The sequence below is a fragment of the Denticeps clupeoides genome, chromosome 12, assembly GCF_900700375.1.
Source record: "Denticeps clupeoides chromosome 12, fDenClu1.1, whole genome shotgun sequence".
Lineage (NCBI taxonomy): Eukaryota > Metazoa > Chordata > Actinopteri > Clupeiformes > Denticipitidae > Denticeps > Denticeps clupeoides.
This window is the reverse complement of record NC_041718.1, coordinates 21,516,291-21,539,151: the sequence shown is the minus strand read 5'-3', so window position 1 is coordinate 21,539,151 and position 22,861 is coordinate 21,516,291. Positions and strand designations below refer to the sequence as shown.

The following is a 22,861-nucleotide window of genomic DNA, read 5'->3' as shown; positions in this document are numbered from 1 at the left end:
AACGGTGTGATTCGTCTTCATCCGGCCTCCCTCACGCCACAACGAGTAAAATTCATGCATGAGGGACATCTCTGGCCAGGCCGCCCACCTCCGCCCGGTGCCAGCAGCAGCCGGCCCTGCCAGGCGGAGTCGCACAGTGGGGCGACTGTAGGCGTCTCCTTCAATTAGCCGTGTTTGGGCCGCCGCTCCCCGGGGGCGGCAGGGCCGCGATATTTTCTGCTGTGTCAATAAACCGCGCGGCAGACGGGAGAGCGACGGCGCCACCTGCAGGCCCCGCGCTGGTTTGGGGGCGCGCAGGCTGTCAGGCGGCCACTCAGCCACACTGTGGTTATTCATGCGCTCGATTCACACCTGCGTCCCCAGCGGCGCTGCTGTTTGCACAGCTGGAGGCGTGTCCTCAACTGTCCCCCGGCAGCGCGGTCCTGATGACAAACCACGCGGGCCGGCGTGTTGCTGCTCGCGTACAATTATACGGCCGAACGCCGGAAAGCGAGGAGGTTCCAGAGGATGGGCTCGTTAAAGGGGGCATTATCGGTTCCGTATAAACGTTCTCCAAACACAAATACGGCGTTCTGGCCGGGCCTGGGCTCCACGCTCCTAAGTGCCATGCGGCCGCTGCCAAAACAAACAGGCGTAATGAGAAGCAGGTCCTGGTTAAGAGGCCGGCCCCCGGGCCCGGGACGTGCCAGGACTGCACACACTGAAGAGGCTGTCAGGAGAGGCCGTAAAAGAGCGCCTGTTCCTCGCCCCACGCGACACCGCCGAGGCCCTAACAAGCAGATCCTGTATTTCAGCATCAGCCACGGGAGATTTACGGCCTGCGGGGGTTATTCGGGCCGAAGGACGGAGGAGGGTCGGTATGCGGGACGGCCGCGGGCTTTTTTACGTATAGAATAGCATCTGCCTGTCCCACACACGATCACGCCGCGGCTCGAATAACAGCCGAACAGAAGCCGGCAGGCGAGGCCACGGGGAGCCGGCGTGTCCCAGCAGGAGCGCAGATTCACCCGACGTGTGTGGAGCATCTACACTTTACTCAAGGCGTGCCACCGCTCCCCAGAGGCCACCATTGTACTTGGATTTCTGGAGTTTTTGCAGCAGCAGCAGCAAAGCACCACCAACTTTAAATAATGCAAAACACCAGAGCACCCCGGTGACAAACCGGCATGTGACTGGCAGGCCAGTCTGTTTTTCACTTTTTCTTGTGCACGGATATGAGAGGGTTTGCTGCCTCAGCACACACGGCACAGTATTTTTTATATTGATATATACAACAATGCTTTTTACTTATATGATAATAATCGAGGACATTGAGCAGAGGGCATTCTTCTTTTGTTGTTCATTTCTGATCATATTAAAAAATATCTGGTTAATGTCGTATGTTTGAACATTTGCATTTTTGTATTGGACCATTTTATAAATAAATCATATAAATAAAAAAATGCAAATCTGTCATTGTTTTTGAATGATCACCTTTGTCACCATATGGTGATAAATGATGCTATTTCTGGGCCTGGATGCCGTCAGGCTGCACAGCAGAAACTTCTCCACCTGGTTCAGTAAAACGGACCAGTCTCATGGTTTCATCTTCCGTCCAGAACCTCACTGCCGCCCCCTGCAGCTCATCTCGGGAATTTAAGCAGGAACACGTTGCAAAATCCATTACTTTACATTCCTTTTCATGAAATCGTTCTCTGCCCGCTGAAATAACAACTAAAAAATACACACCGATGCTTATAAACGTTTCTGTTTTTCTTACAAAGGGGAAATTCATTTATAATTTGTACATGGATGTGTTTGGAATATTTCATAGACGAAACTACAATTTGAAAGAGCGACGAGGAAGGATTAGTTCCGGGTTGCGCGGGGCTTTGAGTTTGGATTTCCGGGTCATGTATTCGATCAGCTGGTAAACGGGGGGTAGTTTTTATTTTCTCCTGCTTTTTTCGTCGTTATAATCATTAATGGATCAATACTGGCTGTAAAGCGGCCTGGTGAGTATGTTCGCTCCATATTAAATATGAAAACGAGCGTGATCGATCCTGATGATTGGTGCTGGATCCGGGTGTTCTAGGCTGTGAAGATCTACTGCTGGAGGGATGGAGCCCGCCTGCCGCAAAGACAAGCAGAAGCAGCGAGAGACTCCGACCAGGGGGGATCGGTCTAGGCAGAAGTCCGCCCAGCAGGAGCTGAAGCAGCGGCAGAGATCCGAGGTCCCGGACCGCCGCAGTACCGAGTTCCACAGGCAGCCGCAGGACGAGAGCCCACAAATCTCCACTTTCACAGACTCACGAACGCCTGGCAACTTACACACACGTTGCTGTTTATAGTTGCTGCAGCGATAAATTGCGAAATAATTCAGCCGCTCGTCCGTTTTCGCGAATGTTTCAAAATATTGAAAGACATAATTTAATCTACATTAATATAGCGCCTTTCAGCTGGGGTCAGATTTTTATACAAATCCATGTACATCCTGCACTTTCACACTTGTGGAAGCCGTAGATAATCGTGTTAGGGTTACATTTAGGGTGGTAGTAGCCTAGCGGAATGAACCAGAAGACCCAGGTTCAAACCCCACTTACTACCATCGTGTCCCTGAGCAAGACACTTAACCCTGAGTGTCTCCAGGGGGGGACTGTCCCTGTCACTACTGATTGTAAGTCGCTCTGGATAAGGGCGTCTCATAAATGCTGTAAATGTAAATTTGGAGTCAGGCTTTTATTTTGAAACTTTGCACAGAGTCAAACGCGCACCGAGTTATTTCATATTTCCACAATTTTTCGGCAGGCAGCAACTATTACAAACCAACGTGTGTGTAAGTTATCAGACATTCTTGAAGATCTCTGGGTTACTGTTTTAACGAGTAGGAGAAAATCTAGCGAAGATCTGTGACTGCCTGTTGAATACAGAACTTTACTGAGGTGTCCTCATCTTCATTCTCCAGACAGCGACAGTGAAATCTGCATCCTCATCTTCATTCTTCCCTTTTTTTTTATTTTTTTCAGATCTATGCCCTGAACAAGGTGATGACGGAGCTGGAGCAGCAGCAGTTTGATGCCTTCTGCAAGCAGATGCGCTCTCAGACCGAGTTGGACCACAAGATGATTCCATCCTGACTGTTACGTGTCAGAAGTGTTTAAATTCAGGAGGTATTAATAAAACACAGTGACATGGGGTCAGAAACATGGTAAAAGCTGACAGGAAATTACCGACGTTTTATTACAGCGTGGTGTGTGAATTCTTGATCACTCAAGTCTGGTCTTGAGGTATTAATGGAGTAAATTTACTGTGTATTTCTACAGTGCTCCGAAGTAAAAATGTGTTTTCTACACTGGCTTATTATTATTGTGTGTGTAACTGCAGCTCAGATTGAATGGAGCCTTAATAACTGTCATAGCAGGGATGTGATCTGGTCGTGATTGAAAAGCAGCGGGTAGTTGCTAGAAACAATGCAATGATGTCACGACTTTTATTCCTAATTTACCTGCTGGACTTGAATACTCTGGTGAGGGCAGCAGGGGTGACCGCAGGGTGGCAATCGATTTAATTGAAAATTACACGTTGTGAGATAATTAACATCAATACGAGTTCCCCGAGCCTGTCAAAGGTCCTGCGGTGGCTAGAAATGGTGATAGGTGGTATAAAGAGTGTTTTGGTCGTTCTGCTTCACCATTCAGAGAGCGGCAGCTCAGTCGGTTGGATCGGGAATTTGTCCCCTTGTGACGTCATAAGGGGAAAGGTCACCTCCCGTTTCTCAACCCAGAGAATTTCCCGCCCCTAAAACATTATCTCCACCATCATGGCTTCCAAACGTGTGAAGCATTTCAGTCACTCGGTGATTGGATGTAAAAATGAGCACGAATGGTTTTTTTGTTTTGTTTTTTTTTTAAGTTCCGTCACGCGAGACTCCGTAGAACCAGCGGGTTCATTTGATTTATTCTGGAAAAAAACGCGACACGACTTCCTGTCTGCACCAAACATTGTGGTTGGTGAACGGTGTTGATGACGCTCAACTTCTATTGGCCGCTCTCCTCCTCGTCCCGCCTCTCACCTCCTCATTAGCATTTAAAGCTACAGACGGTGAGACGTCGCGTCCTGGGAAGTCTCATTGTGGAACTGGATCAACGTGGCTGTAATTCTGCACCACGAGACCTCAGATACAGAATTAGGGGACCAACAAGACCGACGTTAAAAAAAATGCTCATGTCTTGGGACCTTTAATGGCTGGCTGATGGCTGGCAGCGCTTTTACTGTAAAGGGAGCAGGACTATGAAGAAGATGATCAGCGTCACTGATTCATCACTCCTGGCCCTGATCCTGCATGCGTGAGCGGAACCTTCGGAAGCAGGGAACACAAAAGCTGCATATCTGTCCAGGTAAATAAGGTTTAATAGAAGGCCTCGATGCGTTAGTGCAAAATCGCAGCAGCAGGGTTACTTGGGATTTACATTTGGGGCATTCGGCAGACGTCCTTGTCCAGAGCGACTTGCAACGTGCAGCGTGGTTAATGCCATTTTAAACATGCCGTGTTACTTCCTAACATTAGTTATTACTACTTTAGTTATTCTTACTACTGTTAAGATGTTTCATGTCATGTCGAAATAACGTAGTGGTTTAGGCTTTCTGGGTGGGAGTTGTTCTTGGAAACGCGTAACAAATAGAACTGAATGTGACTTGAGCAGACGGAGTTGGACATGTCCTCCGGTTACATACAGGACAGATAGAACTGAAATATGAAACTAAGTTAACAGAGATGAAGCCTCTGCTACCGACGATCTCTACATCTCCACTTTCACTGAGCTCCCCGTTACTCTCACCCCAAACCATCCGTCCCAGAACTTGGTGTCTTGTCCTCCGTGCTCGAAGGAAATGAGGCGCAGGCCAGGGCCGTAGTCTGAGAAAGTGTGTCTCACCTGGAGAAAATGTCAGAGTGATGTTTAGAGCAGGATTACATCGTGTCCTGGCGAAATTAAACTGTCCTGTCCAGTTACATCCTACCTCTTTCCAGGAAGTACCATCATTGTCACCGTCAGGGTCAAGTGTCACATTTTCGATCTTAAACTCTTGCAGGACTTCCTGGTTTTCGTCCAGCAGATACACAGTCAGCTGGTAGATACAGCCACAGTCGGTGCGGCCAGAGTACCTACACACACAGGCAGAGTTCATCACCAGAACCTCCGAGGACGTCCAGTCCACCTTCACCACTATCTGCAGATGCCCACAATACCAGAAATGGATCCCGTCTGGATGCTGTATGTGTGAGTTTTTCTCTTGCTGGTGCTCACCAGTCCTCCACGGTGACGGCTGGCTGTGTGTCCAGTTCCTCTGGAGAGAACCCCTCTGCCACCAGGTCGACCACCTGTCTCTTCAGACACAGCCTGGGGACGAGTGGAGGACACGCACACATTCATCAGTGCAGTTACCATCAAAAATCCAAAGCCCTGCGGACACAGCAACTTCTTACTCGTATGACGTGGCGAAGAAGTGGGCGAAGCCGGGATCACAGTGTTCATGTCCACAGTCACCTGGCATGTCCTCCACACGCCACTGACTGCCACCGTTCTCAGTCAGGTCCCAGAATTCCAGCTGCTCTGGAAGGGGCGTAATAAGGGACGTAAACGTATTCAACTGACCGCTCCTAAAACCGACCACTGACTATTCCATTATATTTACCGTCCCCGTTGGGGTTGTGGAGGAGGTTTCTGGCCATGGCTGAACTGAGGAGAAAACGAGAATCTCTCTGAATCGTTGCATTTCAGGACCTGATGCTTTTATAGCCGGCTCAGCTGCTGAGGTCAGCAACTGTCCAGCTGCTGACCAGGCCGGGGCGTGGCGGGGTCAGCACCATCCACACGCATCGGATCACCTGGACATTTGTCTTACTTTTGTACAGAAACTAAAACAGAGTGAATAAAAAGGTTGTATTCATAGTTGGGGGTCCTAGTGAACCAGAACTGATCGCTTCATCCATGGTAACATGGAAGCACGTTGTAAGTCGCTCTGGATCAGGGCGTCCGCCAAATCCCGTAAAATGTAAATGTAACGCAGACTCCTTACCTGGTCCTCGAAGGGTGGAAATGTCTCTCCTGCCGCGGTCCGCTGCTGTTTAACCGGACACTTCCCGGTTCCGACGCCTGCCTCCGCAGTGGAGGCTCCGCCCCCTCCGCTGACAGCCAATCAGGGTGCGGAGGCGTCATTAAAAGGGGAGGAGACTAACCGCTGCAGGGAAACGAATCGTTTTTATAGTAATGACTACATTCCCGATTATATTTTACGTCTGGATGACGTCATGACGCGCTCTGCGGAAGCCACCAGGAAGGATCCTGGGTAAATGGGTCTCGAACACAGGACCTTGGAATGTCGGGATTTACCAGACGCCCTCATCCAATCAGTTTTTACAGGGACAGTCCCCCTGGAGACAGAGTCCCCCTCAGAGTTAAGTGACACAATGGTAGTAAGTGCGGTTTGAACCTGCGACTCTTCTGGTTTGTAGGTGAGCTACTAGCACCCTCATCATCCAGGTTCCTTGGTGGTCACATAGTTCATCAAGGGTGGTAGTAGCCTAGCAGGTAACACACTCGCCTATGATCCAGAAGACCCAGGTTCAAACCCCACTCACTACCATTGTGTCCCTGAGCAAGACCCAATGGGGGACTGTCCCTGTAACTACTGAATGTAAGTCGCTCTGGATAAGGAGGACATCTGGTAAATGTTGTAAAGTGGATAAACTCACATGAACCATCAGGCCAAGGACCTGATCAGCTGTGTCATTGCCTGGTTTGGGAACTGCCACACCCTCCAGCACATGAGCTGCTCATCAGGGGTCTCTCCCCCGCTTCGAAGGCCACCAACTCTGACATGACACTCTGTCATTTACTGGACTTTATAACCCCTGCACTGTCCATGTCATACTGTCTGAACATTTTAAAGCTGACTGAAGGGTCTTCCTTAAAACCTATTCCTGCCCTCCCTGGATCAGGTTCCTCAAACCTGTTCTAGGTGCTTTTAAAGTGCAGAGAGACACACAGAGAACGAGACTACAAGACTGTACAGATGACAGTGGACTTCAGAAGACATCCCACAACATTGCTCCCACAAACACGATTCTGATTCTGATAGAGTTCAGTTTATTGGGCATGGAAGACAGGAGTGGACAGTGAGTGTGGAAGGCAGATGAAGTCCGAGGTTCGCAGTGGCTGCAGGTGGAGTCCCGGCCTGGCGGCGCTTCAGTCTTCAGACCCCCACAAACAAATCAGACATCGTTTGTTAAATCCCTACATGCTTTGCATTCTTAAACAAGCACGACTTTTACTCAGTTTGCATGCATCCAGCAGACATTATAAAACACAAATTAATGCAAACCCACCTGCTGGTCCCCATTTTATATTTCCACCGTCACCGAGCTCCGGGTGACCCTCACGCCGTACCACCCGTCCCAGAACTGCGAGTCTTTCCCTCCGTGCTCAAAGGAAACGAAGCGCAGTCCAGGGCCGTAGCCCAAGAAAGTGTGGCTCACCTGGAGAAGAATATGAACCTTTTTACACCAGACATGCACAGAATACAGAAGGAACACAAAAATCTGCGAGGGCTTGACCTTCTTCCAGGAAACATCTCCACTCTGAGGGTCAAGCAGGCCATCTTGACTGAAGTTGTCCATCATCTCACGATTTTCATTCAGCAGATACACATTCAGCTGGTAGACACTCCCACAGTCAGGGCGCCCGGAGAACCTACATAGACTCCATCATGAACCGCTCAGAGCACAGAGCCACACCCATGCGGGGCGGAGCCAGAGTGAAACTCACCAGTCCTCCACGGTGACGGCTGGCTGGGCGTCCAGCTGGTCTGGAGAGAAGCCCTCTGCCACCAGGTCAACCACCTGTTTCTTCAGACACAGCCTGGAGATGAGAGGAGTACATTGAGACGTCTCAACTTCCACCATCAACACAATCTGATTGGGGCAGTGGTGGCCTAGCGGTTAAGGAAGTGGCCCCGTAATCAGAAGGTTGCTGGTTCGAATCCCGATCCGCCAAGGTGCCACTGAGGTGCCACTGAGCAAAGCACCGTCCCCACACACTGCTCCCCGGGCGCCTGTCATGGCTGCCCACTGCTCACTCAGGGTGATGGTTAAATGCAGAGGACACATTTCACAGTGTGCACCGTGTGCTGTGCTGCTGTGTATCACAAGTGACAATCACTTCACTTTATCACTACTAAGACGTTGTAAGACGTCACTCTGGATAAGGGCGTCTGCCAAATCCCTTAAATGTAAATGTAAATATGTAACACACTCGCCTGTGAACCAGAAGTCCCAGGTTCAAACCCCACTTACTACCATTGTGTCCCTGAGCAGGACACTTAACCCTGAGTGTCTCCAGGGGGGGACTGTCCCTGTAACTACTGACTGTAAGTCGCTCTGGATAAGGGCGTCTGGTAAACGCCTCAAATGTAAATGTAAATGTAATACTGGACAGAACTTACAGGAAGGAGGTGGCGAAGTAGTGGCTGGTGGGGGAGTCGCCGCCGTAAAGAGGACTGTCCGGTGCCATGTCCTCCACACACCACTCACGGCCGCCGTTCTCAGTCAGCTCCCATGATTCCAGGCCCTCTGAGAACCAAGAGAGCGTCAGCAGAACTCGGCATGTTTCGCGCAGCGGGTTCTTTCATTCGGTGCTCCCCTTACCGTCCCCACTGGGGTTCCGGAGGAGGTTTCTGGCCATCACCGATTCAAACAGTCAATTTTCAGACAACTGGAAGAAGGGGAAAGAACTGATGAACAGCCACAGGAGGGGATTCGTATTCCTCAGTCTACCCGAATCCACCTGTTTATCTCCCCGTCTGAATCTGTCATAATTTAACATATTTACCATTAAATCACAATTTAACCACATGTCTCATCCAAATCTAATGGGTGCTTGCACAAAAAAAACATGAAAAACCAGCTAGTCTCAATATCTGGGTGTGGTGGGCTTGAGCGATGTGAACTGGTCCTACTGGTCCGAAAGGTGATATCTCATATCCCCATCTTTTGTTATTAATACCCTCAGCTGAATTCAGCCTGACCAACCCACAGAACATGGAAAGAACACCACAATCCCTTCATCTCTGCTGTTCACCAGCTCTGCACCAGCATAGTAAACTCTGCACACTTTCACTTTCCTCATATCTCATCGGGCAGACGCAGGAAAAGCAGCGAGAAATGAAATTCAACTCACGGACGTGCTGATGTGCATTCCGCTCTGCCGACAGATCCAGAGTGTCTTGTGTCTGGACGAGACCTCACATCACCTGACAGCCACGCCCATCATGCATACATGTACGTATCCAGAAGCTCGTTCTGTGGTTGGTCTGCCCTCCTCCTCCCTTCGGCCCATCCCGACGCAACCCTGCCCATTTAACTGGGTTTGGGGCCGGCAACCTGGAATGCACTGTCACCTGCGTCCCCAGTGGCTGGGTTATGAAGAAAGCCCACATTGTATACCTGTCCGTTTCTGTAAGATGGAGAAGAAGGTGGAAAAACGTGTAGTTGACAAGTTATAAGTGAGTGAGTTATATTTATTAGGACATGGTATTGTCTAGAAGCAGTCTTTTCTTTGGTTGTGAATTTCAGCAGATATTTCCATCCTGAAACTTGATTGTGTTTCGGGTTGCTGTTAAAGGATGGACTGTAAAAAAAAAAAAAAAAGGAAGCGGCCCCGTAATCAGCAGGTTGCCAGTTCGAATCCCGATCTGTCAAGGTGCCACTGAGGTGCCACTGAGCAAAGTACCGTCCCCACACACTGCTCCCCGGGCGCCTGTCATGGTGCCCACTGCTCACTCAGGGTGATGGGTTAAATGCAGAGGACAAATTTCACTGTGTGCACCGTGTGCTGTGCTGCTGTGTATCACATGTGACAATCACTTCACTTAAAAAAAAAAACTGATGTGGGACGGAGAGATCCAGAAGGTCTTTCAGGCCAACAAGCACACACATCCAATACACCATTTCCATTTTTCCATTTATATATATATAAGTTGGAAATTTATATGGAGTCGAGAAATGGTGTATTGGATGTGTGTGCTTGTTGGCCTGAAAGACCTTCTGGATGTAAATTTCCAACTTGTGGGACTAATAAATGATAATTTTATCTTATCTGACGTCTGGTCACCCTACCTAAAAAATTAGGGGGAACACGTATAGAGGGTGTGGCTGCCAGAGCAGACACAACCAGAGAATTCGTCCGGCAGTTGGACACCAACACGGGGAAAGGAGGCTGCGCCACCGTGCGGCCTAATTAATAAACGAAAAGTCATCCGCAGCCGCGGAGCCGCGCATGTGCAGTATGTGTTTGAGGAGACGAGCCGCGCATGTGCAGTAGGGGTTTGAGAATAGCGGAGCCGCGCATGTGCAGTAGGGGTTTGAGGAATAGCGGAGCCGCGCATGTGCAGTAGGGGTTTGAGGAGACGAGCCGCGCATGTGCAGTAGGGGTTTGAGGAATAGCGGAGCCGCGCATGTGCAGTATGTGTTTGAGGAGTAGCGGAGCCGCGCATGTGCAGTAGGGGTTTGAGTAGCAGAGCCGCGCATGTGCAGTAGGGGTTTGAGGAGCGAAGCCGCGCATGTGCAGTAGATCGCCTGTCAGTCAGAGCTTCCTAGAGCTGCTGCTGCGCCGCTGTGGTCCTCGGGGAGAAAATTGTTCGTTTTAGTGAGCAGCTCGCGTACTTTGACGCTGGCCTCCTCCGCGCGTCCTCCGTTTATCGAAGGTAAGTGAACGACTGCGCTGTCGTCGTGTTCATCACGCGTTTCACCTCGAACGCGGCTTGTTGTTGCGGGGGAGCTAACTGCTAACAAGACACTCTGCTAACTGCTGTTAAACTTGGGGCAGGCGGAGCAGCTGGATTATGATGATGATGATTTTAAACGTCACAGTTGCTGGATAAAATCTACACGACTCGTTTGTCTGGGTTTAAACGGCGCTCTTGTGTGGTTGTTTTGTAGAAATGGACCGGGCTTCTCCTTCATCCACGCTGGGAGCTCAGGTGGGTCTTCTTCTCTAAATAATGGCTGGCTGGTCGTTTCGGGCGCAGATGATGAAACGTGGGCCGCGTCTGCTGCTCTGTTGCAGGCCTGCAGGCCAGAGTGCCGGAGGAAGCGCACGGTGGAGGACTTCAACAAGTTCTGCACCTTCGTCCTGGCCTACGCCGGTTACATTCCGTACCCGCAGGAGGTGAGTTCCAGCAGCTCGCCTGCTCCCAGGCCGCACGGAAGCGCCGCTTACAGGGCCGGTGTGGGAGGCCGCGCCCGGCTGGCTGTAGGGGGCGGCGTTCGGGCGTCGCTTCCGCCCGTCAGTGCTGCTGTTGATACTTTGTTTGATCCACAGAGTTGGTGGTGGCACTTCGGGCAGCCGCTCTGCCAGCCTTCCCCCTGCAGTGCCCTGCCACTCCTCCTCTTCCTTCTCCTCTTCTCCGTCACAGAGGGTCCCCCCAACCCCAGCCCCCCTGTCCCAGGGTAAGAGGGGACCGAGTCTCCACCACGATCCATTCCAAACCCTGTCTGTTGACTTCATGCTCCACAGCCACGTTTCCTCTGGAAGTGGCCCTTCAAGATTTGACTTGAAAATGTCTCATTATTTAACATTAATACGAGTTCCCCAGCCTGTCTATGGGCCTGCAGTGGCTAGAAATGGCGTGTAAAGGGTGCTGACCCACCAAGGTGCCACTGAGTAAAGCACCGTCCCCACACACTGCTCCTCGGGCGCCCGTCATGATGCCCACCGCTCACCGAGGGGGACGTTAAATACAGAGGACACATTTCACAGTGTCACCGTGTGCTGTGCTGCAGTGTTTCACAATGACAATCACTTCACTGTCATTCTGCCTCAGATAGCGGCAGCTCAGATGGTCTGGATTTTGTCCCCTTATGATGCCATAAGGGGAAATGTTACTTCCTGCCTGCACCAAACATTGTGGTTGGTGGATGGTGTTGATGACGTCATTTCCGCGAATGCCCAGTTACTTCTATAGGCCGCTCTCCTCCTTGTCCCCCCTCTCTCATTAGCATTTAAAGCTACAGACACCGAAACGGCGCGTTTCCTGGGAAATCTGGATCAAAGTGACTTTTATTCTGCAGCAGGGCTGAAAGAGACCTCAGAAACAGAATTAGGGGACCAACAAGACCGAAATGAAGGCAAAAAAAAAAATTCTTCATGTTAGGGGACCTTTAACAGTGCTGCTCATATCAATAAGAGCAAGTGAAGAAGTCAGTGGCACATGCAACCTGCTGTGGAATCAGATCCTTGGTCCTCCTCTGCAAGCGTTTACTGCGCCTTAATTTAAACATTTGGACCATGATGTGACACATTTTGCTGTATTTTCTCAATACTCCTTATTTTGTGTCCCTTCATTTGGTCAAAGTTGTTGTGGCAGCTGGGTGGATGCTTCACCTCCTCTCCTCTCGTCTGCAACCATGAGGAATATGAAGTGGAAACGTCTTTCTTTGGTTTCTCTGGTTTGACTGCGCTGGACTGGATGAGTGTCTGTGAGAAGCTGCAGGGATTTTCTGACTCTTGATGGTTTTTTTGTTTTTTTTGTTTTTTTTTCTCGTCCACAGGAGGCTCCACTGAGGAGCAGCTCCAGTCCGCCCAACAGCACCGGCAGCACAGTGGACAGCGACGTCTGGGACCCGCAGAGGCTCACGGCCGATTTCCGCTCTCCTGCCGTCCCCGCGCCAGCCCCACCCAGCAGCTTCGTCCTGGGCTCGGATGCAAGACGGCCTCGGAAGCACCTGCTGCTGGAGCACAGGCTGGAGAAGGTGAAGAAGAAGAAGAAGAAGAAAGTGTGGAAGGGCGTAGATGGTGCTGGCCTTAGCAGAACAGGATGGACATGTAGTTCTCTGCCCGAGTTTTCAGTCAGCAGGACCATTAAAGAGGAACCCAGCGATGACCTTCCTGTCCCCCTCCCCATGCCGAGCAGAGACCACGCCCACACGTCTGTAGACGCCGAGGGGCTGGTTGTCTGTAAACAGGAGTCCGACTCGAGTGGGGAGGGGCGTGGCTGGTGCTCTGAGCCCAGAGGCGAGCGGCATGAGGGCGGGGCAGGACTGGTGAAGGAGGAGGAGGAGGAAGATGAAGAAGAAGAAGAAGAGGAGTTCCCTGGAACCCGGACTGTATTCCGGCAGGGAAAACAGGTGGTGTTCCGGGACGAGGACGGCTCTGCGGACGATGAGGACATTATGGTCGACTCGGGTAAGACTGAGAGTCCCAACATCGTCACCTGATTAACACGCTTGTTTGTAAAACGTTCTCGCGTTTTTCTCCTGTTCTGCGTCTCCAGACGACGACTCGTGGGACCTGGTCACGTGTTTTTGCATGAAGCCCTTTGCTGGACGCGCCATGATCGAGTGCAACCAGTGCAGCACCTGGATCCACCTGTCCTGCGCCAAAATCCGCAAGTCCAACGTCCCGGAGACATACGTTTGCCAGCGGTGTAAAGACTCCAAGTTTGACATTCGCCGATCGAGGCGCTCGCGCCTGAGTCCCCGGCAGCACGTATTAGACTGAAGGGGGCGCTCGCTCCCCATCCCCGCAGGCCACACCCCGCAAGATCACTTTACAAACATCTATTATTATGGCCCGGCGATGTGACGCGCTGATGACACACAAACTACAGCTCCCATAATGCAGTGCGTACCTTGCTGACAATTTGAACTCCCTTCGAGTTTGCACGGCACTTTGGCACAAAAAATAGAATTTCGAGCGGCTTCACCAGCCATTTGCAGTCGACGTGCCGAAAACGCTCCTGTGCAGATTCAGCTGCAGTGCGAAGATCACGTTCAACCGAAGCACTGCATTATGGGATCTGTAGTTTGTGTGTCTCATATCGCCGGGCCGTGATGATAGATCTACGTAAAGCGGTCTCGCGGGATGTGGCCTACGCGCCGCAAGTTTGACACCGCTGCTTTGTAAAATAACTTGTTCCCATGGCGATCGCGCCTGTGCGTGAGGTGTTTGGATCGAACTGCTGCGCCGTCGCAGGGGTGTAAATATTTTACATGGATTTGTTATATCAGTAAAGTATAAAAGTGCAATTTGGTTGGATGCGGGTTCGAGTTCATGTGTTTTATTTATGTATGTATATACGATGCATTAAATGTCATATTTCCCAAACTCGCCCTCCACTCCGCAGCATATAGACTTTTCAGGAATTTGGGATCATGCTGCACACAGCAGCTGATTACCTGCGCGCACACACTCACACACCCTCTCTGTGGCCCTGTGGATTTCTCCTGTAGACGTCACGGTGACCTGAAGAGCAGCTCGTGGACTCAGGTGGACCGGTACAATTCTGTGTGACGTACACTTGCCGCTGAAAACAGACCAGTCGAATAAAGGACTTTAGTTTGTCAGTTCCTGTGTCCATGAAGTGCCCTACTGAGTGACTCTTCAACCAGAGATTGCAGTTCAGGACTTTAGGGTTTAATATAAGCACAGATTCCAACAGCAGGGAATTTAACGGTTTTATTCATTTTATTAGTTTTTTTTTTTTTTTTTTTTACACTTCGTCTATCTGCAGCAACCCCATGACTGGATGCGAGGTGATGGAGCTTCTCGTGAAGACCTTTCTGACTTCCTGGGGGTACGGTGAACACTCATCACATGAGGGACGGGCAGGAGGATGGAGGATGGTGGCGCGGATTCTGGCCGTTTTATCCAGGTACATGATCCGCAGATTGGATCATGCTGGTTTCTAAAACGAGGTTTAGTTGCAGATTAGGATCAAAGGTCTGAATAGAGACACGAACACATGGTTCTTTAAATCAATTCCAAACCCAGGAACATCTGCTCAACCCTGGTAGGACAATGAGGGCAAATGAATTCCCTTCACTTCCAGGGCAGGAAACAAGGTAGCATGGAACACAAGGCATGTTCACTCCAGGAATGGACATGTAGGAGTCTCACACACACACACACAGTTTCCCCGCTTCACCACCTTCTAGATGTGGAGCACCTGCTGAACCCTGCAGCTTCTGTGAAACTGTTCTATCACCATTAACACCATGAGATTATAGGTCATAAATAAAGATGGAGTCGTTAATTTCACACCGCCAATCGTCATAAATCTGCTGGAATATTGCTGGACAGTAAAAACAGCAGTCGTGTCCAGTCTTGCTTCCAGTCAGACCTTTTGTGCTTTCCGGGGATTACAGAAGGGTGAGGGACGAGGGTTCTCCTACGTGTCTGAGTCGAGCCTGTGTGCTGTGGAACAAAACAGATGCAGCGTTGTTTTATTAGAACGGGATGAAGTGAAACTCTGCAGATTGTGAAGGTGAGGAACGTCCTCACATTGTTTAGGTATCCGCAGGGCTTCTGTGTCCCCTGACAGAACCTGGTGCATCACACCGCGGAACTGGTACAGCAGCTTCAGGCTCTTCTCCTCACCCACGCAGGGGTCGTAGAACCCAGGAAGACCAGCCTGAGGGGTGAGAACCTGCGTCAGAACCACCTCCCGGGCCTGAGGGAGCTGCTTCTACGTGACGGTAGAACTTACCTTGGCGGCTTCTGTCAGGATGAGTTTGGAGTCTTTCACCAGGCACTGGAGAGGTACGGTCACATCAATGACCTTTGCCCTCTCGTTCTTGCGACTGCTGTCCATCACAAACTTCCCGTACCAGGCGTTGAGGATGATGAGACCTAATCAGAGATCATCCATGAAATCACCAGCCACCAGCAAGCGCACCCCTGAAACGGCTGCAGCTCACCCATCTTGGACTCTTCTGCCTCGATGATCCTCCTGACGGACTCCTGCATCAGCAGAACCTGCGGGCGCAGGCAGACAGAAGAGTCAGCAGGCGAGGGAGCGTCCCGCACCGTGAAGCCCTTTCCCCGCCACTTACTGACGTCTCCGCCTCCTGCTTCTTCTTGGCGATGTCCGTGGCCGAGTCCTCCCTTCGCTTCTTCAGCTCCCTGCACAGAGAACCTTCGTCAGCAGCAGAACTTCTCCACGTACAGCACCATCACACCATCTTCTACGCAACGTGACGAATGTACATTTACCTCCCCCCTGGGGACAGTCCCCCCCTGCTCAGGGACACGATGGTAGTAAGTGGGGTTTGAACCTGGGTCTTCTGGTTCGTGTGTGTGTGTGTGTGTGTGTGTGTTACATACTGTTCCTTCTGTGTTCGAACGTATGGCGTCACGATCAGTTTCTGCACGGCCAGGTAGATGAGGAGGGGTCCGGCGGTGGCGTAGAAGGCTGCGCTGGGCAGCAGCTGGTCGGTCAGGTGGACGGGGAAGAGGTACGTCTGACTCGCCCTGTTCAGCCTGCAGAGGAACGTTTCTGCATCATGTCTCTGTGAGGAGTGGAACTGGGCGGGGTGGGTGTGGTCTGAGCTCTGAGTTACGTTGCTCCATCAGGGTGACACAGCTGGAGGGATTATAATCATCTGTAGGGTGTGGTCAGTACCTGAGTTTGAGGGACACGCCCTGCGGGACGCCAATGCTGACAGTGGCAGCGAGGACGCTGTGTTGGCTGATCTTCCTCTCAGCGCCGTACTCCACCACTGTCCCAAAAAACCCTGTCCTTCAGAACACACACATGCAGCTCAGACCTCAGCAGGTGTGTGTGTGTGTGTGTGTGTGTGTGTGTGATTTTACAGCCATATCTTCTTCACATGAAGCTCTGTACACCTACTTGAGTGAAGCCTTGATCTTGGTTTGGTCTTCATCCTGGAACTTATACTGGTAGCTCATCATCAGATACGAGTGAGGAACACCCAGCTGGAGAAAAGGGGTGGAGTCAGAATTGGTCACAATGACACTGCGCACACACTTTACTGGAAATACATTTTCTGTAAAAATCTCTCCAGCTATCAGGACATGAAATAAGAAACATCCAGCCCCCATGTGTGTTTGTGCATTTTTGTTGTGTGTGTTGGTGTGTGTGTATAAGCGTGTTTGTATGCGTGTTGGTGTGTGCATGTGTATGTTTGTGTTTTGCGTGTTTGGTGTGTGTGCGTGTTTGTATGCATGTGCATGTATGTGTGTGTTTTGCGTGTTTGTGTCTGCGTGTTGGTGTGTGCATGTTTGTGCTTGTGTATGTGTGTTTGTGTGCATGTTATTATGCGTGTGTGTGCGGGTGTTTGTGTGTTTATATGTTTGTGCATGTGTCTGCGTGTTTGTATGTGTGTGTTTGCAGGTGCATGTTTGTGTGAGCAGGTGTTTGTGTGTGTGTGTGTGTGTTATGCGTGTTTGTGTGCATGTTATTGTGCGTTTGTGTGCGGGTGTTTGTGTGTTTATATGTTTGTGCGTGTGTCTGTGTGTTTGTGTCTGCGTGTTTGTATGTGCATGTTTGTGTGTGCAGGTGTTTGTGTGTTTGTGTTATGCGTGTTTGTGTGCATGTTATTGTGCGTTTGTGTCTGCGTGTTTGTGTGTGTGTGTTTGCGTGTTTGTATGTGTGTGTGCATGTTTGTGTGTGTTTTCTTCCCTGGCATCACCTGCAGTGCCAGTGTGAAGTGACTGGTTTTGGTATCCCGGACGACGCTGGTTGTCATGGCAGACTGGCTGCCCCAGCGCCACTGCAGGTACCCCATGGTGTTCTGGTCAAGGTGGCGCGCCATCATGGTGCTGGCGTTGGGCCGAACCCCTCGGGTGGAGAACTGCAGGCCACACTGCGCCGTCATGAAGCTGGGGACACGTCCACACACTAATGAACCAGACGCTAGTAACCGCGGTCGAACTCGGTGGTTCCCCTCAACAACAACAACAACAACATTTATATAGCCCAAAATCACATACAGTATGTCTCAATGGGCTTTGACAGACCCTACAGTTGACACCCCCCACACTTGACCCTTCTGCACACAAGGAAAAACTCCACACAAAAAAACCTCTAGGAGAGAGAAAAAAAGAAAGGAAGAAACTTTGGGAAGGAGTGATAGAGAGAGGGACCCCCTTCCAGGGTAGAGTGAGCCTGCAAATGGTGTCAGTGCAGGGTTGGGGATGATATAATAATAAGTCCTACAGTTGTAGGGTTGGAGAAGTCCAGGATGTATTCAGTGTCATGGTCTAGATTACGTGTCCGTAATGATGTTACTGGTCCATTTGAAGATCCCTGAAGCTGTAGTTGTAACGGTGGTGGTGGCTGTGGTGACCCTCTGGTTCGTTTCATGGTATGTCCTTGTAAAGCAGTTGTCAGGAACCAGGATTTATTTGCTGGTCTGATCACTGGGGTCTGCCAGTAGTCTGGACGCTTGATTCCGTGCCTCGGAGAAAAACAAACAGAAGCAGCGGCAGACGGCTGCACTGTACGACCGATACTGAAATACGTGGTTATAGTGGTATATTGGTGCTATAGTGGCCCAGTACCCTAACTAGGACAGCCTAACTGGCAAAAAGAATAGCCAGCAGTTGTAGGGTTTTGTTCTCCTTGTTCTACACCGCAGGGTATATAGAGTCTATATCAGAGTCGTCCCGAGCGGGCCGTTACGCTGCCGGTCAGCGTTTTCACTGCTCCATTTCCAAACAGCCGCGGCCCTGTCAGCTCTGGCAACATTCAGCTTTTTAAAAGTTCGCCTTTCTTGCACGATACGGCGTCAGTCCAGAGTGGAAAGTCCCTGAGAGTTCGGGTGTCTGATGGTCTGAAGTGGTGAGGACAAGTGGTGGTAGATGGGCTTTTGCTGGAAGTGGAGACGCTGCTGCCCTTTCTTGACTGTTGAGCTGGTGTTGACATTCCAGGAGAAGTTCTCCTCTAGATTAACAGCGAGGAACTTTCTGTCCTTGACACACTCCACACAAGATCTGTCAATGTTCAGTGGAGAGTGGTCCCTCCATTGTCTTCTGAAGTCAAAAGTCATCCCCTTCGTTTTTGTCCACGTTCAGAAACAGATTGTTGACCTTACACCCGTCTGTCAGTGGTTGCACCTCCTCTCTGCTGATTCTTGCTGATGAGATCCACCACGGTCATGCCATCAGCAAACTTGATGAGTGTGTTGGAGCTTCGCTTCGCTGCCCAGTCGTGGGTCAGCGGGGTGAACAGCATTACACTGAGCACACAACTCTGAGGAGCAATCAGGATAGACTGAGGTCCCTCAGTCAGGAAGTCCAGGGTCCAGTTGCAGAGGGAGGTGTTCATGCCCAGAAGGCTCAGCTTCTCGACCAGGTGCTGAGGAACGATGGTGTTCAATGCTGAACTGAAGTCTATGAGCAGCATTCGTGTGTATGTGTGCTTATTGTCCAGGAGGGTGAGGGTCAGATGCAGAGATGATGAATTGCATAATAAAGTGTAGTGATTGTTACTTGTGATACACAGCAGCACAGCACACGGTGCACACAGTGAAATTTGTCCTCTGCATTTAACCCATCACCCAGGGACACGACACTGAAGACCTCTTCAGCACGGGGACAATGGTGGTGGCCATGAGACACGCTGGAGCGGCAGTGGTGCTCAGTGAGATGTTGAAGATGTCGGTGAGAATGTTTGCCAGCTGCTCTGCACATTCTCTGAGCATCTTCCAGAGAGCTTCAGGAGGTCTGCTAGAGATCTCGCCCTGTGTTCGTGTAGTTTGATTAGGTTGCTGTGTGTATAAGATTTGTTCCCGGTGTGTTTTTGTCCCTTTTTTAGTCCGTTTATTTGTGGTGATTGTCTGGTAGTATGAAGCTTGACTTTAAATAAATGCACTTTTGAACAGTTTGTTAGATTTTGGTAACTCTGCGTCCCCCGTCCCCTGCACCCGTCCCCCCGCAATATCTGGTACCTCTACCCTCCTCGTCCCCCCTCGTCCACGGAAACCACGGGTCTAAATGTCATTTAACCAGCCACTCACCAGCGTGGGGTCAAGTTACGGAAGACCTTCATCCCAAACAGTGGCCCGCGTATGTCCCCTGCGCCGAACTCCAGCTGTGGAAACATGTGCTGAGCTCAGTGTCTGTGTGTGTGTGTGTGTGTGTGTGTGTGCGCGTGCGTGTGTGTACCTCTCCCCAGCCCCTGGTTGAGGTGACACGTTTCAGGCACAGGTTGATGTTTCCTCCTCCGCTGCCATTGTGGGTGGACAGTGAGCCGGACAGGACCGCTGTGTCTTTGGCCGTTAAAGGTGCCTGCAGGACGAACAGACACACAACTCAGCTGAGAGGTGTTACGTCCCGCGGTCATGTGATGCGTGGTCTGTATGTTCTGGCATTGTTCTGGAATGTGCATTTGAAATGTGTGTGTGTGTGTGTGTGTGTGTGTGTGTACGTGCCTCGATCGACTGGGAAATGTGCATCCTGTTGATCTCAACATGGGGGAGTCGCCCGCCCGGCGTGTCTTCATAGTCCTCCTCGCAGCGATCAAACAGGTCAGTGGCGTCCACGCCAACGCTGATGGTGCCCTGTGTGCCACACATACAGACACCAACATGCTCTGGATGTGGTCTGCAGAAGATGGGCGTGTCTCTTGCTGAAGATATCCAGTTCCTGCACTCTCACAGAACCCTTGTGGTATTCTCCAAAGTCCTGCCTACGTAGAGTGGGCGTGGCCTGTTAAACTGCACTTATGTTGTCAGTGTTACAACCACTCGTGTTATATTGGGCTTTGGGACGGACTCCACGTGACCATGGTGGGAGTGTAGTAGAATGAGATCGATCCCCATGAGATAAAACATAAAGATGTATGTTGTATCCTGCCGGTTCTGCATTCCGGGTCGTAGTTTCCCTGATTCCCTGCTTGTGTGCGCCTGTCGTATGAAGTATAAATGCATCCTGGCTGTTTCTGTTGCAGATTTAATTCCCTGTGTCCTCCGATCCCTGATGATATCGGATGTCCTTCTGTCTGCTGTGTAATAAAACAACCGTACATCTGTACAATAGATCTCTGACATTAAGTAAGTTGGTGTAAAAAATGTATGTGTGTATATAGTAAACATACTGTTTATTAATTAATTGTTTTAATTATCAACACATTTTCTCTCAATGCTGCATAAGTGCTGCTGGAATATATTATTCATAATAATAATTTTTTTTTTTGTATTGTCTCGTCCTGGTGTCGTCGGGCCACCTGTGTGCGTGTTAGTCTTCTCTATTTTGTGTGTGTGTGTGTGCGTCCCTTTTAGGCTGCTGTGGTGGGTGGAGCTTCCCGCCTACTGGCTCTGCCTGCTGCTGACCGATTGGCTACCACAACACATAAAAAGAGACGTTGGTGTAGAGATCTCGCCCTGTGCTTATGATTGTGTAGTTTGATTATATTGCTCTATGTGTTGGTCTGTCCCCTGATACCTCCCTCCCTTTGTTAGTCCTTCATATTGTCTGTGTTTATTTCTGGAGAATTTACTAATTCTGCGACAGACCTCCCCTGCCTTCCTGCTGAGATACAGAGTCAATTTAAGTCCAGGCTAAAGACACACATAACAGTTAAAACTCACATATACTATGATGCTCATCTCACCTAGGCTGTCCTAGATCGTCCATCTACCTTCACCATTCAGTCCCAGATACCCGAGTTTAATCTAGTTCTCTCTGAGTTACTCTACATCCTGGTTCACCACAGCCACCAACACTGTAAAGGCTACAGCTCCGGGGATCTTCAAATGGATAAGTGGCATTAAAATGGACATTTCTCTTTCCTGGATAAACCATCACCAACCCTGCACTGACACCACTTGCAGGGTCACTCTACCCTGGAAGGGGGTCCCTCTCTGTATCACTCCTTCTCAAGGTCTCTTCCTTTCTTTTTTTAGTGGAGTTTTTCCTTGTGTGCAGAAGGGTCAAGTTTGGGGGCGGGGTCAACTGTAGGGCCTGTCAAAGCCCATTGAGACGTACTGTATGTGATTATGGGCTATATAAGAAATAAATGTTGATTATGAATGTTTGGTTGCTTACCAGCATATAGCTCCACTGTAAATAAATGCAATTTTGTACAGTTTGTCAACCTTCGTGTATCTCTACCCCTTTCCCATAACCCATCTATGCGTCCTGCACCTTTGGATTGGTCCTCTGCTGCAACCTCCTCTCATCTCGTTCTCTCTGGAGACGCTCATACTCCTCACGGATCTCAGCAGGGGTCTTCTTCCTCTCCACAATCTGCAGTCACACACACACACACACACACCATTATATCAGAGAGTACAATCAATGTCAACTGTTAAATACATATTTAGTACACATTTATACAGACACGTACCTCCCAGCCTTCCACCTCCAGGCCCCTCTTCCCAAACAGGTCATATATGGCTCTGGACTGAGGGTCGTTGAGAACTGTGCAGAACAGGAAGACGTGTGTTTCCACCCTTCTGCCTTGATCAGCCCCCGGTGGAGCATGGTGGAGCATGGTGTCGGGAGCCCTACCTTCATAAGCCTGGTGCACCAGATTGAAGAGCTGCTCGGCCTGCCGCTTGAGCTCGGGGTCTCGGTGCTTGTCCGGGTGATACAGCATGCACAGCCTGCGGTAGGAAGCCTTCAGCTCCTCCTGCGTGGCCTGCAACACACAAGTTCTCCTCACATGCACGTCACATCCCCCTAACGATGCTGCGCTCATGGGGTCGGACGTCGGGATTCGCGACCCCTGACCCCACACGCGACAAACCGGCGCTCACCTCGCGCCGCACGTTCAGCAGCGAATAAAAATCATCCGCGTCCGAATCCGCGTCCAGCGGCGCCGCCATGGCTGCGCATCTCCTCCACCTCCCCCACTCGCTGGCTGGAGATCTGCGCCGAAACGCGGGGACAGCGCCATCGTGCGTTCAGGGGTCGCAGCCGCCCGGCATCCAAACCACTTCCACAACGAGGGGAAAAAAACCTGGTTCCGTGGGGAGATGTTTCTTCAGAACCAGGCTCTCCACGCCATCAGAGAGGGAAGTTATAAAAAAAACGTGGTTCCATTATAAAAAACGTGGTTCCGTTACAAAAAAACTGGTTCT

At 50.5% G+C, this 22,861-nt stretch overlaps 5 protein-coding genes across 7 annotated transcripts; 2 read left to right on the top strand and 3 right to left on the bottom strand.

Moving 5' to 3' along the window:
- Positions 1–1,858: 1,858 nt before the first annotated feature.
- LOC114801161 (small vasohibin-binding protein) lies at positions 1,859–3,334 on the top strand. The gene is made up of 3 exons (XM_028999158.1): positions 1,859–1,994; positions 2,075–2,213; positions 3,006–3,334. Exons 2-3 carry the CDS (start codon positions 2,100–2,102, stop codon positions 3,114–3,116), a joined length of 225 nt encoding a protein of 74 aa, XP_028854991.1. The 5' UTR covers positions 1,859–1,994; positions 2,075–2,099; the 3' UTR covers positions 3,117–3,334.
- Positions 3,335–4,367: 1,033 nt separating this feature from the next.
- Positions 4,368–6,161, bottom strand: LOC114801127 (F-box only protein 2-like). The gene is made up of 6 exons (XM_028999115.1): positions 6,058–6,161; positions 5,674–5,717; positions 5,465–5,591; positions 5,286–5,378; positions 4,999–5,143; positions 4,368–4,913 (listed from the first exon to the last, which is right to left on the bottom strand). Exons 2-6 carry the CDS (start codon positions 5,708–5,710, stop codon positions 4,779–4,781), a joined length of 537 nt encoding a protein of 178 aa, XP_028854948.1. The 5' UTR covers positions 5,711–5,717; positions 6,058–6,161; the 3' UTR covers positions 4,368–4,778.
- Positions 6,162–7,120: 959 nt separating this feature from the next.
- On the bottom strand, positions 7,121–9,276 carry LOC114801254 (F-box only protein 2-like). 2 transcript variants are annotated; one of them, XM_028999319.1, is made up of 7 exons: positions 9,216–9,276; positions 8,684–8,750; positions 8,482–8,608; positions 7,806–7,898; positions 7,595–7,730; positions 7,367–7,516; positions 7,121–7,231 (listed from the first exon to the last, which is right to left on the bottom strand). In XM_028999319.1, exons 2-6 carry the CDS (start codon positions 8,718–8,720, stop codon positions 7,382–7,384), a joined length of 528 nt encoding a protein of 175 aa, XP_028855152.1. In that variant the 5' UTR covers positions 8,721–8,750; positions 9,216–9,276; the 3' UTR covers positions 7,121–7,231; positions 7,367–7,381. The 2 variants fall into 2 exon arrangements, with proteins under 2 accessions (XP_028855152.1, XP_028855153.1); XM_028999320.1 differs by having other exon boundaries at positions 8,684–8,844; positions 9,216–9,233.
- Positions 9,277–10,600: 1,324 nt separating this feature from the next.
- On the top strand, positions 10,601–14,141 carry LOC114801072 (PHD finger protein 13-like). Its single transcript, XM_028999028.1, has 5 exons — positions 10,601–10,740; positions 10,976–11,016; positions 11,103–11,204; positions 12,587–13,220; positions 13,309–14,141. The coding sequence occupies exons 2-5, from the start codon at positions 10,978–10,980 to the stop codon at positions 13,533–13,535; spliced, it is 1,002 nt and encodes a 333-aa protein (XP_028854861.1). The 5' UTR covers positions 10,601–10,740; positions 10,976–10,977; the 3' UTR covers positions 13,536–14,141.
- Positions 14,142–14,520: 379 nt separating this feature from the next.
- On the bottom strand, positions 14,521–22,639 carry LOC114801227 (dnaJ homolog subfamily C member 11-like). Of its 2 annotated transcripts, XM_028999262.1 has the most exons (17): positions 22,538–22,639; positions 22,290–22,419; positions 22,126–22,199; positions 21,924–22,025; positions 20,210–20,338; positions 19,944–20,066; positions 19,796–19,869; positions 17,468–17,657; positions 16,666–16,751; positions 16,438–16,554; positions 16,140–16,295; positions 15,869–15,938; positions 15,734–15,791; positions 15,523–15,665; positions 15,318–15,447; positions 15,157–15,230; positions 14,521–14,721 (listed from the first exon to the last, which is right to left on the bottom strand). In XM_028999262.1, exons 1-16 carry the CDS (start codon positions 22,604–22,606, stop codon positions 15,205–15,207), a joined length of 1,677 nt encoding a protein of 558 aa, XP_028855095.1. In that variant the 5' UTR covers positions 22,607–22,639; the 3' UTR covers positions 14,521–14,721; positions 15,157–15,204. The 2 variants fall into 2 exon arrangements, with proteins under 2 accessions (XP_028855095.1, XP_028855094.1); XM_028999261.1 differs by having other exon boundaries at positions 14,521–15,230.
- Between the last annotated feature and the right edge of the window lie 222 nt (positions 22,640–22,861).